The sequence below is a fragment of the Sycon ciliatum genome, chromosome 1 (genome assembly GCF_964019385.1).
Source record: "Sycon ciliatum chromosome 1, ocSycCili1.1, whole genome shotgun sequence".
Lineage (NCBI taxonomy): Eukaryota > Metazoa > Porifera > Calcarea > Leucosolenida > Sycettidae > Sycon > Sycon ciliatum.
Window position 1 is genome coordinate 61,243,117 of NC_088643.1, and position 16,038 is coordinate 61,259,154.

The following is a 16,038-nucleotide window of genomic DNA, read 5'->3' on the forward strand; positions in this document are numbered from 1 at the left end:
CCACAGCTCACAGCACTAGTGGCAGTCAGTATGCCACAAATGACGCGACTACCCGGCCAGGTCGTATCGCCAGTGCAAGCTTGTCCTGTGTAATTGTTACTACTCTGCCAGCCCCATCTGCTGCAGCTGGTGGGATGCAACCAATGTGCCAGCCATACACAGCAGGTGGTACTAGCACTAGACGCCCAGTGCCCAGTTCGTCACAAGCTGGTATGGCTGGTGGGGTGCCTTCCGGATCTGGAGTGCCGCAGCCAACATGTAATGCTACCATGGTGCATGGGGCTCAGTCAGCTCCTGGCGTCAATGTGACAAGTGCTGTGCCCCGTCACAGTGATCTTCAAGTGCGTAAATCTGCCACAGGCATTGCCGCTGCTCAAGCGGGTGCACATGCTTCTGCTCAGCCTACTGCCAGCCGCAAAGTGCAGCCTGCAGTTTGTCACGGTCCTCTTGATGGAAGGTCTAGACCATTATCACCGGCGGGTCCCAGTAGCAATGCGGTGAACACCGACACTGACTCAGCCAACTATGAGTTGGTCCTAGCCATTCGAAGACACCCTGGCATGGTGCCCGGGTCACGTGCACAGCTCACGCCACCGTCATCACCGACCAGCAAACGAAAGGGTGCTGCCCGAGGATGCGGTCCGAAGAAGCAGGTCGTTGTTTCTCCCAACTCTGGGCCACTCAGTCCCGAGAAGGCATTTGTGATGTCCCTACCACGCCACGGGCACCCCACCGAGCAAGATGGTCCAGGTTTCCTCTATGTCTTTGAGTCGCCATTGTCGCACACAAAGAACTGTGTGAAAGTAGGCCGATCCTGTGGCGATCGTGATCACGCCCTATCCCGCGTTAAGGGTCAAGAGCGACACTGGACCTCCTGTACTGTGAAGGCAACCATGCCAACAAAGTTCCACAAAATGGCCGAGCTCCTTGTGCACAGGGTGCTGGACGCTGCAAGTGGCCCGACGGTGGAGCTTCGCGCGGTAAGCTGCGCCCTGCCGTCTTGTAAGACGTCGCACCGTGAGTGGTTCACGTGGCGGAGAGCCGAGGCTCAGCAGAGGCGCAAAGCACTTGCCACCCGCCTTGCTAACTTAGCCTTGTCCAAGCCTGCTCTCAACGATCGCATTGCAGCAGCGCTGCTCGACGCTCTGCTATGCAGCGAGGCTATTCCGGCTATGGACTGGGCCGTGAGGGTTGCTGACATGTTAACTGACAACGACGATGATGATGATTATGCGCCTGCTGTAGGCTCATGCGGTACAGGGAGACCTGGACCCCGTCTTGTCTGAATGGGTGAGTGCCCAAACGTCATCGGTATAATATCCCAAGTGTTGTCGTATTGTGGTTGTTCAGAACTGAGAGAAGTATCTTGACAGATAGTACAGCAGTTTAGGAATTTTTTAAACCGATCTTGATGCAAGCATGTTGTTGATTGGACTGGAATTGGAAACTGATCAAACAATGGCTTTATGGACTGATATGTGGCTCAGTACTACTTCGAAGTACAACATATCGGTACTGTCCCATGTGACTTTTACTGAGCATGACCACCTTCCTATTGAATGATGAATGAAGTCTTGCTGCCACAAAGATTTCGAGAAAGTACTAGAAATTTTCCGTTGAACTTGAACTTTTAGCGGCCACATGATTTTGACCATTTTCGGCCCATCATCATATATTTACTGGATAGAATTTGAGGGCTTTTATTATTATTGAAGGATGACTGGTATGCTATTTGAATGTTTAGCAAGCTACGTAGAAGAATTGCTTCGGCATGAATATACAGCATATACCAGTAGTTCATAATCACATAGCAAGGATGGAGGAGAATCCAGGCCGGGCATGCCATGAACCAGGCCGTGAGCTACGCATCTGAAATCTGTTCCTCTCTCCTTGCTATGTGCCGCGGGAACTGGGCTAGCGGATGTGGCCAGCTCAGGGCGGCTTACTCGGATCAGAGCATCTGCCTCTGAGAGTGACTGTTTGCCGGGGCCGAGTGAAGCACCCAACTTGTTTCATCGGTACTTCCGTATACTAGTAATTCTAATGTCTTCTATATCACACTGGATACTGCATAGAGCAATCATGGTTCGGGCCGAGTGGAGCTACTTACTTCGTAATTGTATACCTATGCAGCTCTATATCACACTGCATGCTCCTGGCACTGCGTGCCCAGAATAATCATCTCTGACTCCGTGCACATTTTAGCATATTTTAAGGCTGATTGATTGACCCTGTATTGCCCATCCTGTTTCATGTATCATGCTGCATTCAAAATAATGACAGGGCACTACTAAGTTCTAGTATATGCCGGATTCACGTCGCCATCATGCCCGTGACAACCAGGGACTCGGTGGCACATTGTACTACAGTGGCGACCACTGGAGAGAGAGCAGAACTACCTGCCGGCCGGAGCTCTGCTTACTCTTGCTTGAGTCTTGAAGTGTACATGGCCCTGGTAGTACTTATACCGGTACAGTGCATTACTCTTGAACAGTCTTGCTAAAAAAAGCTTTAAAAAAAGTAAAATAGGCTCCCGGCTTGCTATTCTCTCGTGTAACTGTAGTCGTTATGGCCCAAGTAACAGTTTGTTTATTTTAGCACTCGAATAGTCAGTGTGTTTGGGGAGAACTGACGACAGAACTTGTGGGGGGGGGGGGGGGCTTGGTCATGCTCTATTCAAAATTTAAATAATAACAAGAGTCCATAACTATGGACTCTTGATAACAATAATAATCTGGTACATGGATGGAGCTTGCACCTGGGGCTTGCACCTGGGGTCAGGCCAGGGCCCAGGGGCGCGGGCCCGCAGGCCGCAGGGGGGTAAGCCGGGTCATCAATGTCATGACGTAAACATGATGTAAACATTACATGCGCCATGATGCGCCACTCATCAGTGTTTACATGTTGTTGTCAGGGAGTCGTAAAATACGACTCCCTGGTTGTTGTCATAATAATAATTATGTCATTATGTGCCTGTATTATTTTTTTACACTAGTAATCATTTCATGCATGCATGATACCAGGGAGTCGTAAAATACCGGTATTTTACGACTCACGAGCTAGTTTTTTTTGTAGCTGACACGTAGATCTACGCGTAGTGCACACTGTGCATGACTGTGTAGGCTGTACAGCATTGTACTATCTGCGCATAATATCTGTATTGAAGTCTGCAAGTAACTGTACTCTGTAGTTCTTTTGCCAGTTTTGGATGGAACTAACTTACTTGTTGTATAGTAGTACTAGTAGTCTTCCTGGTTTCCTTCTATCATTTCAGCAAGGCATGTTAGAATCATGGCGGATGGTGATCCTGATATGATAGAAAGTGCTGATGAAGATGTTGATGTTGTACTGCAAACGACACGTCCCGCTCCTGTGGTCATCAAGGGCATTGGAAACATAACGATGTATGGAACGAGATGTTTCTTGTTTGGAGTGAAATTGATATGTTGGATTCTTATTCTAAGTTTTGGGTGTACCCTTTCACAACTCAGGTTTGGTTTGACAAATCGTTTCGACAATGACTTTCCTCCCAGTCTGATTGGAAAGGTAAGATTATTACAGCTTCATTGAGTGAAACGTCGAGGATCGATTTCGTGTTATAATGAGCTGATTGTTTGGGAACTGGTGGTGTTAGTGGACATTATAGTGTAACCTGGTAACTAACGTTACTTGTAGTTCCTTGGTCCTTGTTACTTTTTATAGATTTCGTGTTATGTTAATTTTTTTGTGTTAATTTTTTTGTCGTATTTCGTGAATTTTGGATGTGGTTTAGGTGGCCAAGGAGGAATTTAATGCTACTATCGACCTTGTGAACAACTTGATAGGCAGAGCAGTTCCACGCAGTGCTCGGTGGCTCGTCGCAGGCTGTCTATGTTGCTGCTGTACAGCGGGATTTTCCCTGTCTCCTGTCGTTTATCTCAACAAGAAGGTAAATGTGTGTGTAGCAAAGTACGGAACATGCAATGGTTCATGCACTGCAGATTTTACAACATGTAGTAGCAAGAGTCCATAAACAAGCGTATGCAACTGTGATCTCTTTTCTATGGGCCAGATGAGCGGCACGCCGCCTTCATCGGCTCATTCAGCAGAAAAATCAAACACGACACTTTCCCTCTGTTTTGAAATGAACTTTCGAACAGAGCTGGACTTCACCGAATCACGTGCCCAATATTTAGAGATTGTGTAGGTACTCGAACGAATCAAGCTAAAACGGATGTGCTGGTACAAGAAATTGTGGGTTTGAGTGCATGCTTTCAGATCGTGATGGTTGCGAATTACGTAATGAAGACAGCGCGCCATAACCACAGTTGCATGCCCTTGTTTATGTACTCTTGGCAGTAGTGACGGTGTGGCAGTCCAGAGCATGAAGTTTGGGCATTGCAACCCGGCAGTTTTAATTTGACGTAACCAGCTCCATCTCAGTATATACTGCGTCTACGTGTAAGGAGTTTTTGGTCGGTTGTCATGATGATCCACGTGCGGGGTGAAAATGGGAGCAGAGGAAACGGGAAACGTAGACATGGCAGGGTGGGGGTACAGTGTATACAACTTTTCAGATGAACGTGTGTATCTTTCCCAGTCATTTTCCAAGCTACCTTGTACGTGCGTTTGAACAAATTTCTCCACAAACGTGACCGCGTGCACGGAGCAAGAGCTGTGCCTGTGTAACGAAACGACCATCCGTTTTGGAATTTTCACCGTAGACGTAAACGGGAGTCAGTGAACATAGTGTGATGATGGCCTTACTGGTATTCTCTGGCTAGACTTGCATGTACCTGGTCCTGGGTTGCTTATGTTGCATGGTCAGTGCTACAGCCATCGGTCACACAAAGGAAATAGTGTAAACTGTGAATTCTGGCATACCAGCGCCATTGCAAGCGGTACACGCAGGGACTAATAGACTCTATGTATGGCTTACTGGTCCTCTTGGTGCTGGAGGATTGAGGAAACGTTGGGAGCCTGATATGGACGTGTTTGAAAGCATGTATTCATGTGTGTGTGTGTGTGTGTGTGTGTGTGTGTGTGTGTGTGTGTGTGTGTGTGCACGCGCATGTGTGTCTGTGTGTCCAGACCCAATCTAGAATACGTGGCGTCTTGGAAGCAGAAAACAACCGCGTTTACCAAAAAGTGAGTTCTGGCCGGTTTGTACAGAGAGAACCAGGTTTGCTGCTGCCAGCCCTTGTTTTATTTTATGCGCTCGCGGTAACATAGGGCATATCAGCTTTATTTTGTCTGTTTGTTCCCTGTCTCTCGCCTGTCTTTCTTGGCTCGTTTAACCTTGACATTGCCCTGACACAGGAACACGAGCACGGCATATTTCTACACCATGACATACATACATGGTCATACACCCATGCACAAGCACACAGAAGCAAAATATGAGCACATTGACCATTGTAGGTTTCAACGAAGCACAATATGAGCACATTGTAGATTTCTACTTCGAAGTACATTCCAACGGACCTATCCGGCTTGTATTTCCGGGTTTTATAGATGTTTATTTTTATTTTTTAACATAATATGTACAGTTGATAAGGCTTTTCCTTCTATCGACTCAACCTTATCGACTGGCCAGTTGACTTATCGACTCGGTCGTTTCACCCCTACTATCTAGTGACATTCTATTTTAAATATGGATTGTCACTACCGATGTGTATGTGAACGTGCCGTCATAGAAACCGCTTTGCCGCGTGTCAGGTCGATCCTGCCCGGGAGCTCATTTTATATTCGTTTGAGTTTGAAGAAGAAGTCAAGTTGTTCATTCCTGGATTCCTTGTGTTGTGTAAAAGTGCGAGTCGGACACGTGGAGGCGAACATAACAATTTCCTGACTATAAGTTAGAAATTTCCCGGATATGTCACTGCTTGCCGTTTACTTGTACTTGTTTTTTGTATTCCTTGGATTCTTCGGCTGCAGTTGGGATTCTCCTGGTGGTTAGAAAAGCAGAAGTGTCCAGCCAGCAACCTGAAAGAATATGTAAGCAATATTTAGTGCCGCCGTGCTTGCTGGCCCTGCTGAATCTGCTATGATCAACACGAATATGACACGGTGGACTTCAATATCAGAATAGGTGCACACAGTTTTCGCAATTATCGATAGGGCCTTCTGGACTTATTTTCTCAGTGACATCATGCTTTTCTTCACTGCACGGTTCTGCCTGTGTACTCGCTATTTGCTAGTGATGACGTTTCGGTTTCAGCCAGGTTTCAGTACTTTGTTGGTGTTTGCTGACTGCATGCTTTTGGACCATGCTCTTCAGGGATTTTAGATGCCTGTGTTAGGGCTCTTTCAACGGTTGGATACGTTCGTACTCTGAAGTACTAGTGCAGGTGGAATCCTGATAATTCGAATATGGCTTAATTCGAACATACCGCTTAATTAGAAGTTTTTCCAGGACCGATTTCTGTCAATACAATTCCCACATAAAATTTTCTGATAATTCGAACCTCAAACCGGACATGTCCGATTAATTCGAATTTCCACGGATTCCACTTACATAGAAAATGTGTGGGATTTGTCCTGATAATTCGAAGTTAGCAAAGTGTAATTCGAAGTTCACTGTACACTGTACTGGTCAGTTCAGTTTGCATGAGCAGGCTGTGCTTGTCAGTTCAGTTTCCGTGAAATCTGTGTGTGAAGGTCCATAGCGCAACTCTGCGTGACCATGAGAGCATTTCGACATACATATTGTGTTGTGGGTTCATGTTTGGATAATTAGAATGTCCGGATAATTAGAAGTTTTTTGCTGGCATTTGGTGGTTCGAATTATCAGGATTCCACCTGTACTTTGAATCTCAGTTTGAGAGTGTGCACAGACCTCCTGGGCAGGTTCACACGTCTACTATTATGCCAAAAAAAATGGGGATCAGCATCGTAGCCTAGGCCCTTCTTAGTTTTCTTGTGCTGCAATCTGTGCGCGATTGAGTCACCGCGTATATATCGGTATGCTGTGCTTGGTGTAATCCTAGCGCGTTCTGTGGCACCCGGCAGTACTGTACAGTCAGACATCGCTTATCCGGTCCTCTTTTACCTAGTTCCCTTGCCAACTGGTGGAATAGAGCAGATTTGCAGCAAACACTAGGACACTATGTATGAACAACAGCTTGACACGCTTCCTGATGTTTTTTTCTCTCTCTCTCTTTCTCAGGTGATTTTGATCGAGACACTAGAGCGGCTTGACATACACAGACCAGACTAACATTAGTTACTGGTAATTATCATGCCGTGCGTACTTGACATCAGGATGGAGCAAAATGTACGAAGGTAATGGTCGGGTATCAGCCGCCGCGATCCCTGGCAGAAAGAGGTTGGCTTGCAAGTAAGCCGTGCACAGTTTTGTACATACTGTAAGAAATCTAAGTCTGTCTGTAACATAGACACATGCATTGCCACTGTCCTATAACAGCCACTTGGCTTAGGCTGTGCTCAAGTGCATGGCCACACGCGTTGTCAAATTTTGCCGTTTAGTCCGCAACCTGCTTTACACACCCATCCGCACCTCAGGCCTATCCCTTTCTTTCTCAATTTTTAGCGCATATTGTTACGTATAGTCCGGATGACTGCCGTCTAGTGCAGGTTAATGTTTCCCATATTGCTGACTGGTTTGATACAGAGGGGAAGCTCCGCTTTGTTCCCTTGCTTTGAATGAGTTTCGCTCGCTGTTCATTACGTGCAAGTCCGCTGCTGTTGCCACACTGTGTTGTGGCCTGCATTGTTCGTTGACCCACGTACTGCTTTGCGTTACGGTGTCCTGTTTACCTAAGAGTGGTGTTTGCTTAGCTTTATGCCACAAACGCCACTTTCCACCTGTTGTTTTTTCACCCCTGGAGGGTACCCAGTCCCGTCTATGTCCGTTTATGCACTGTTATCATGATTGTTGCTTTCTTCTTCTTCTCTTTTTTCTATTTTTCCGTATCGCAATCTTTTTTCCGCTTGAATATTGCTGGACAATGCTACGCTAACAACGAGTTTTTTTGGTCGTGCTTTTAACTTTTAACCCTCCCCCTGCTTCTATTTTTTGAATCCACTCATTTTCTCATTGTTTAGTTTGATACTTTATTCTTTTTCTGTCCGCTACTCTACATCGTGACATCTGCCATATGAGCTGAATTTCCGCGAGAATACAGTGACTCTTTGTCTGTCTGTTCATATTCACTTGCCCCATCATTGCCAGCGTGGGGGGGGGGGGGGGGGGGGGGGGGACTCTGCATTGATGCCTCTAGAAACATTGGCATGTTTGCAAGCTGATGGGTGGATGTACAAGTCGAGGCGGTCGTGTTCTGGTTGGTTTTGCGCAGTGCTTTTCTGGCTACCTACTGCATGTGAAGTGATGCCGGGTGCACTAAACTCACGTATTGCAGGATGGTACTGTACCTAGGAAGGTTCCCATTCGACATGATACCGTATCAAGGGTCCATACCGCATATCCAAGGATGAATGCAGTAGAAGTGCAATACTACAATATTCGGAATGAATTTTCCAAAGTGCCTGTTTGAACTGAATTGAAAGGAGAAAAGAGCTTTTGCTGACCCTTGACAATAGTGCACATGGTGTATGGCAGTGGGTTCTCGTCACGAAAATGAACCCCTACAGATGTAATTTAGAGAAGCTGGAGTGTCATCACTCTGGTCATTGATTCCCGTGGAATGCTGAAGAGAATGAGAATTGATGGAAGCATGATGAAATGTTATGCACATGTACAAGTGCATTGGTATCTGCCTACATGCTCCTTTTTCCGAACAATCACAATACAATGTCATGTACATGACTGTACTATGTATTATTTACACACAAAATTGAGCGATAGTGCGTCATAACCCCTCCTGGGGTGATAGTGGAGACACTACTCTTATCAGGTATTGAACATATTGCTCCCATATGACCATACCCTTGACGGCTTGAGCAAGTTTTGTTTTGACCTACTTGATGTTTTTAAAATAATTATTACCATCTTGCTTTCACTGATGTCAGATTATCCCCTGGATCGATTATGGAGTCGAGTCGTGAAAGCCCGGCTTCACATCTCCCCGTGCCCGGTCTTTGCAGCAGCAGGGCCGGTGATTCGGGCCATGACGTCATAACCACATGCATTCTTTTTTTTTCTTTTTTAGTTTGCACGGTTATTTTTTTCAATCATCTGTTTTGTCCTTATTGCATGGAAATATCAAGTGCAGCATGTATTCGTCTGTATGACGACTGTCGTTACAGTATGCGATGATATCAAGTGAACCTTGGTAGTGGAGGTCCTTCGTCAACTGCTGATATGGTTGATGGGAAGGAGGAGGCCGAGGCAGACCTCACCAAGCCTGTGAAGGCGTTAGAGGTTAGTCCGACACTCATAATAATTATTCAAATTGCAGAATTTACTGCATATTGCGCTTGCATGTGTTCTCACCTGGTATTTTTGATTTGCTGCTGCCATTGTCGTGTGATACATGTGCAGGAAAAATGGAAATTGCTTCCAGCCTTTCTCAAGGTGAGGAATTGTTACGTTTTTGCTCCCTGACATCAGTTTCTCTGAAGTTATTTCTGACTCAATCAATCTACACCTATTTTATTTCTACAAGGCATACATGTATTCCTAGGTAGATTTCTATGCTTTCACTGGTGCATGGTCACATTGGTGATGGGTGGTGAAGTGAAGGAGATTTAGGTTTGAAACTCGGATGTTGAGCCAATAATAAATGTAGAAAGGAAAGGACATATGGATACGAGTTAAGAGTAACTCTCCACCACTAACTGGATACTATATACAGTCAGAAAGTGCAATAACTAGGCACACAACTGACAGAGTACTGAGACATTCGACCTCCTGACACCTAGCTTCAACACATCTCCGTAGCGCTAACCAACAGCCTTCCAACTCGGAAGGTTCAAGGTTATGGAGAGACCAAAGAGGGGAAGGTAAGCGCAACGAAAACGAGCTGCTTTGCTGCTTCGAATTGTAGTTAGACTGCTTTGTCAAGTATCTTACTGGTCTCGTCATCGTCCAGTAACAATTGACATTCTTTGTTCCGTTGGGACTGTAGCTTGTGCCGTTTTCGTTGCGCTTACCTTCCCCTCTTTGGTCTCTCCATAACCTTGAACCTTCCGAGTTGGAAGGCTGTTGGTTAGCGCTACGGAGATGTGTTGAAGGTAGGTGTCAGGACGTCAAGTGTCTCAGTACTCTGTCAGTGTTGTGCCAAGTTGTTGCACTTTCTGACTGTATAATTATAGTATCCAGTTACAGTGGTGGAGAGTTACTCTTAACTCGTATCCACATGTCCTTTTCCTTTCTAGATTTTGGTTTATTTGGTTTTGTTGATTTCTAGAGATACACGTTAAATCAGTGCACGTCGACTAGTGGTGAAACGAATATACCGAATGTTCGAATATTCGTTCAGTTTGACACATTCGAACGAATATTTCTCATGGCGAATATTCGTTAACCCGGTATGCAGAATCAACCGGGCGCGTTCAAACTTTCGTAACTTCGTGAATACTTGACCGAATCGCTTCATTGAAAGATCTATCGGTGTTAGCAAACTCTCAGCTGTTGTTTAGAAGCCACCCGAACGCAATCCGAGGTCCTGGAGGGGAGGTATGGCGCTCGAACGAAAAATCACGTCTCAAGCTGTTTTTTGAGCCTGTGAAAGGCACTTCAGCTGGGGATTTTTTTGTGAAAAATGACCTAGAAATGATGGAGAAATATATGCCTTCGTTCGTCATGCCTAATAATAGTGACAATATCCAATAAAATGACTGAGAGGAGGGCATGTGATGTCATCCGTGTTAACGAAAGAATATTCGTTCGTTCGTTCGTTAAGCCGAAGAATATTCGGCTACTGGGTTTTGATATTCGTTTCACCACTAACGTCGACATAGCGGAAAGAACGGATTTGTTTGGCATATCGTCAATGCACACAGTCATTGCACTGCAGTGCTATCAGCATTGTGTACATCGCCTTTCTTGGTACCGCATGCAGTTTGAGGATTTCTGACCCAAACGTGGATATGCGGTTATTACCGTATACCAGCGCCTTTAAAGCCATGGCCTTATATTCGAAACACCGCTGCTTTCCTAGATATTTTAGATGCAAAATGACTCACCCACTACGCCATGCCATAACAGTCAAAGCCCACACAGAAATTTCAATCTACATCCACTTGTTCACCCTTCCTGCTGGGCTGTAAGTTTGTTAGCATTTTACTTATTCCTTCATTTTTTTAACAAAAATACATCAAAATAATGTCATTTCATTTATGAAGCCCATGGCTTTATAATCGAATATGCCGCCATGGCTTGAAAGGTGCGGACATACGGTATGCACCGCGAATTCAGCAGCAATTACAGAATGAAACTTGGTTCCTTCTAATGTTTGAGTACATGCTTCCTTCTTTCCTACCGACTTGACTTGGCACTTGGCTAACTCATGTCATGAGCACATGAGAGCCCACCAACCCTCTCCATGAGAGGCCTGCAAGAATGCACCGCTAAGTGGCACTAACATACATTCTAGGATTGCTGAATGTGGGCCTGTGCAACTCGTGACTCACCGATTATACATCAGACACATCTGAATAGTTGAACGGAGATTTAGTAGATTGAGTTGGAGGAAGACAAATAAGCACACTTAGCCACAGCAGCCACTGTGTGGTGTGTGTGTGTGTGAAACTTGGAGGCATAGTTCGCTGTTTGCTCCACTCCTCTCGGTGTGTACAACAGTACATAACCCCCAAGAGTGTGCAACTCGACTATGAGTACTGTCCCGACAGAATTTCAAGTTGACATCATTTTTATGATGCAATGCGCACTGTACACGGATTATCAGACGAATCCGGAACCTGTGGTTGCCAAAGCCTATCTGATCCTGTACGAAATATTGCAAAGAAAAACGTGTGATGCGTTGACACCCGTACACATGTTGTAAATCACTGGTGCATGGAGCATTGCATAATAAATAATGACGTCAACTTGAAATTCTGTCGGGACAGCAGGGTATGTGGGAGTTGCACATCCTGGGAGGTTATGTACTCTTGGTGTGTATCAGCAATGGGGAAAGCTATAAGTGCATGGCCGCACAGAGCATAACTTCAGCTGTGATCATTTATTTGTATACAAGTATACCGGTATCTGTTGATCTGCGTGAGTGATTGCCTTCTGTTGTCTACCTGCTGATGGTGCAGGTGAAAGGACTGGTGAAGCAGCACATCGACAGCTTCAATCACTTTCTGAATGTGGAGGTGAGTCTCCGTGCTCTCCCTGTCACTCAGGGAGGGAGTGCATTAACATTTGCAACCGGAGAAGAAGCCGTGTGCTGTTCGAAACTCTTGAAACTATGCACGTATTTGATTTGAGTTGGCAGAACATTGCCAGCTTTCAGTTGAGCGGCTTGCTTTATGCTAAATGTACTGGAGAACATGTTGCAGTACCAGTGAAGCCTGCCTACATGGTACATCGATGATCCCATTTTGCTTTCTAAGGTTGCACAGTCTTACTTTTGACCATAAATAGGGTATCTGTGGACCCTTTTCAGAATCGCGTTTGGCCGCGCAGTGTGAAATGGTCTTTCTATCATGTTTTGCTGTTTTATTCCTCCAAAAAATGAGCCCACACTAAGTTCATTTGTTGGCCATGTACATGTATCGGCAAGAGTACATAACCCCCAAGAGTGTGCAACTCCAGCTAGTATATGGGGTCTGCGACGGCAGAACTTCACATCACGCGACCAACCCGTACACATTATTTGCACTCTGTGCATGATAGATACTGGGTTGTACGCAGCCCAGCTTTGGGTACAACTCTCTTGTGATCACTTTGCACTGTTTGCCAGCATAACCTTTTGAACCATGCCACGTGATGTGAAGTTTTGCCGTCGCAGCACAGCATAGAGGTTGTGCAGGCAGTTGCACACTCTTGGGGGTTATGTACTCTTGGTATCGGCCAGGCTTAGTGTCGATTGAAGATACAGACACACTAGTCCGAAACCCGTTTCCGGCCGAATTAGGATCTAGTTTTGAACCTAATTCGGCCTAAATTGGGTTTGAAAAGGCCGGAGATCGGCTACTTGTATTTCTAAATGGACTGTAGAGGCACAGTTGCTGTAGTGTGTATTGGGAATCTGTTTGTGTGCCACCGTGACAACTGGCTATGCGTAATTTGTCTCTTGTTTACAGATTCGCAGCATCGTGAAGGCCAATGAGAAAGTAGTCAGCACTGCAGATCCGTCCTGGTATCTGAAGTAAGATGGTACACGTGCATGAACGTCGTTGCCTCACCCACCATTTGTATACTCACTCCCTCACTTTCACTGCAATTGACGGCATCCGATTTGCCTTTGCTGGATACAACCTGAACCCGACGTATAGCTAGTTTTTTTTGTCCATTCTCGCATCCTCATTTCGTTTCCATTCCTGGTGCTGCTGCTGCCCAATGTCTCACTCTTCACATGGTGTCTTTCTGCTTAGGTATTTGAACGTTTACGTTGGCACACCGAATGTCGATGAATCGTTTAATATCACGAAGGCAATTTCGCCACATGAGGTAAGTTCACACCCATGCTGTGGTGCAGTTTTCCCATGTCTCAGTGCAATTCCCATGTCTCACTGCAGTTTTCCCATGTCTCACTGCAGTTTCCCCATGTATCCTAAACAGGCCACTATTACACACTCAACCTTGCCTTCCTGTTACGGTGCTGTCTTCAACTTAGCCTCCAAGTTGCTTTCTTATTTCTTGCCATCATCCATTCCGTGCCTTGTTCTGTGTCTTGTGTGTGCGTGTGTGTGTGTGTGTGTGTGTGTGTGTGTGTGTGTGTGTGTGTGCTGTTAGTGTCGACTGCGCGACATGTCCTACTCGGCTCCCATTATGGTGGACATTGAGTACATACGCGGACAGCAGGTTAGTAGTTTCAATGCTCGCGACGAGAAGCCTTACGGGCGCATTTCCCAGTAAATGTGCATGCTGAATGCTGCCTGGTGCTGTCTATAGGTATACGTTTGCATTGCTGGTGTCAATGGATTACAGATTTTTTCATGGCGCAGCGTTGCAAATTTTGTACTGTATGCGAGCGGTACGTTTGTGTATAATCAGGATGACACTTTTTTTTTTTTTGTCATTATCTATTAACCCTTTGGAGTCCATGGTTCGATTTCGAACTCGAACCATGGGCATTTTGTATGCATGTGGGCGCAGTCAAACTTTCAGTTCTCGGCCAAATCTTGACCAAATTCAACAATCGAAGGGTCTAGATGGTAGAGAAAACTCTCAGCTATCGCTTCGAACAGGTCCGAAGTCTCTCCGATGAAGTTTGAGTGAGCGGCGAGCGATCAAACAGTTCGAATTTTCTGCGCTGCGTGCTGCGAGTCAGCAGCGCGTGAAAAAAACGGATTTTCCCAGCTTCATGACAGGCGGCACGTGCCAGGACCGGCGCGGCGCGAAGTCACGGCAAGGTAAGCTTCTACTCGAAAAAAATTGAACAGTTCCGAGCTAGATTCAGTGAAATGGCTACAGGAGACCGATTTCCTCTCAGATCTGGAGCTGGACTCGCGTTTGGGGCGCGTTGTGGCGGACAATGAAAAGTGCTCTTGGCGAGTTTGGGCGCATTGTATTTCTATCATCAAGAGCTTTCCAACGAGCCCAAGATCTTCAAAATCGGTGAAGTAGAACCAAAGTTATGTTGGAAATGGAGTGCGCATTTTCGTGACTGCCACAAATTCTGCGGAAGCAAAAAAGTTACGGACTCCAAAGGGTTAAGGGCTGTGGCCATAAGTGGCGTGTGTGTGCGATACGCATGCGTTTCTGGGCTCAGACACGCATGTAAACACTTTCAAGAAAGATGTGATGTTTCGCACATGGACAAGACAACAAGAAGACGGGAGGATGTGTATGGCTTGTGGAAAAGTACTCATTTTTCAAGATTTTTAGCATTTTTTGTGATATGGTTGGGTCTCTTTAACTCTGATGGTGAGCCAAGAAAACTTTCGAGGGAGAAAAGGGGAGAAACAGAGGGAACACTGGGCACACGTTACGCATTAGAGTTGGTGAACTCTATTTCGCTGGGCACAAGTTAACAGCTTAGCAACCTTCTGCATGTTCACATGTTTCCCATCGATAGCTCCCCAGTCAGTGGAGTAGGTTCCACCGATCGCGAAGCTCGGCACTGATGTCCATCCATCCTTCCGCAGATGACGGGGGCGGAAGCATACTTTTAGCACTCACTTCTTTTTGTTATGCCTGCCATCGACCATTGAACTTCCAACCATGCACCTGGTCCTGGTGTCATGTGCTTATACATGTTCTTGTATGTTCTTGTGTCGCCGTGAATGCAGAGAATCATTCGCAAGGCATTCCCCATCGGCCGGTAAGGATATTTACCTATTCACACACACACACACACACTCCCTGTTGCTCTCAGACGGTGACCTGTGTGCATACAGTAATGGACTGTGTATGCCTTGATCATGCACATCAAGGTAGCAGGAAACATGATCTGAGAGGTCTGAATAGTGCGTTGCTATTTGCGTGAGTGCATCCTCGCTTCTATCCATATTGTTGAGCATGATCATCAAGTTGCTCTCCATGCCTGCTCTCACCTACTCAAACGATTTGTGTATTTGCACGTGTGTGCGTGTGTGCGTGCGTGTGTGTGTGTGTGTGTGTGTGTGTGTGTGTGTGTGTGTGTGTGTGTGTGTGCGTGCGTATGTGTGCATTTTCGTGCATTTTCTTGTCAGGATGCCAATCATGCTGCGTAGCTCACATTGCGTGTTGCACGACAAGAGTACGTCGGAGCTTGCAAAGCTGAAAGAGTGCCCGTATGATCCTGGTAAGCTGTTGTTTGCGTAGTGCCCGTATGATCCTGGTAAGCTGTTTGCGTGGTCCTGGTGTACTGTCGGTGCGCTGTCAATCTCCTGTAAGAAGGCAATATGGCGATGAATGGTCTTGAGTCTGTACCCATTGTGTTATATAGAGTGAGCACAGTGAACTTGAATTTGCTATATCAACACATACTGGAACTATTGTGGAATACCGTGAAGTGCCGTTGAATGTTGTTGATTGACGTA

At 45.9% G+C, this 16,038-nt stretch overlaps 2 protein-coding genes across 3 annotated transcripts in view; both read left to right on the forward strand.

Moving 5' to 3' along the window:
• Window positions 1-3,166: 3,166 nt before the first annotated feature.
• LOC135804713 (cysteine-rich hydrophobic domain-containing protein 2-like) lies at window positions 3,167-8,148 on the forward strand. The gene is made up of 6 exons (XM_065318653.1): window positions 3,167-3,404; window positions 3,492-3,546; window positions 3,773-3,928; window positions 5,071-5,127; window positions 5,917-5,976; window positions 7,148-8,148. Exons 1-6 carry the CDS (start codon window positions 3,292-3,294, stop codon window positions 7,196-7,198), a joined length of 492 nt encoding a protein of 163 aa, XP_065174725.1. The 5' UTR covers window positions 3,167-3,291; the 3' UTR covers window positions 7,199-8,148.
• A 996-nt stretch (window positions 8,149-9,144) lies between these two features.
• LOC135804714 (DNA-directed RNA polymerase III subunit RPC2-like) overlaps window positions 9,145-16,038 on the forward strand; it is a 38,755-nt gene continuing 31,861 nt past the window's right edge. The window contains exons 1-8 of one of the 2 annotated variants that reach the window (XM_065318654.1): window positions 9,145-9,322; window positions 9,443-9,475; window positions 12,166-12,222; window positions 13,156-13,220; window positions 13,447-13,522; window positions 13,808-13,876; window positions 15,307-15,338; window positions 15,709-15,800. In XM_065318654.1, coding sequence (XP_065174726.1) covers window positions 9,263-9,322; window positions 9,443-9,475; window positions 12,166-12,222; window positions 13,156-13,220; window positions 13,447-13,522; window positions 13,808-13,876; window positions 15,307-15,338; window positions 15,709-15,800 — 484 coding nt within the window. In that variant the 5' untranslated portion in view covers window positions 9,145-9,262. Of the gene's footprint in view, window positions 9,323-9,442; window positions 9,476-12,165; window positions 12,223-13,155; window positions 13,221-13,446; window positions 13,523-13,807; window positions 13,877-15,306; window positions 15,339-15,708; window positions 15,801-15,821; window positions 15,837-16,038 lie in introns of those variants that run through there. The other variant, XM_065318656.1, reaches the window with a different exon arrangement.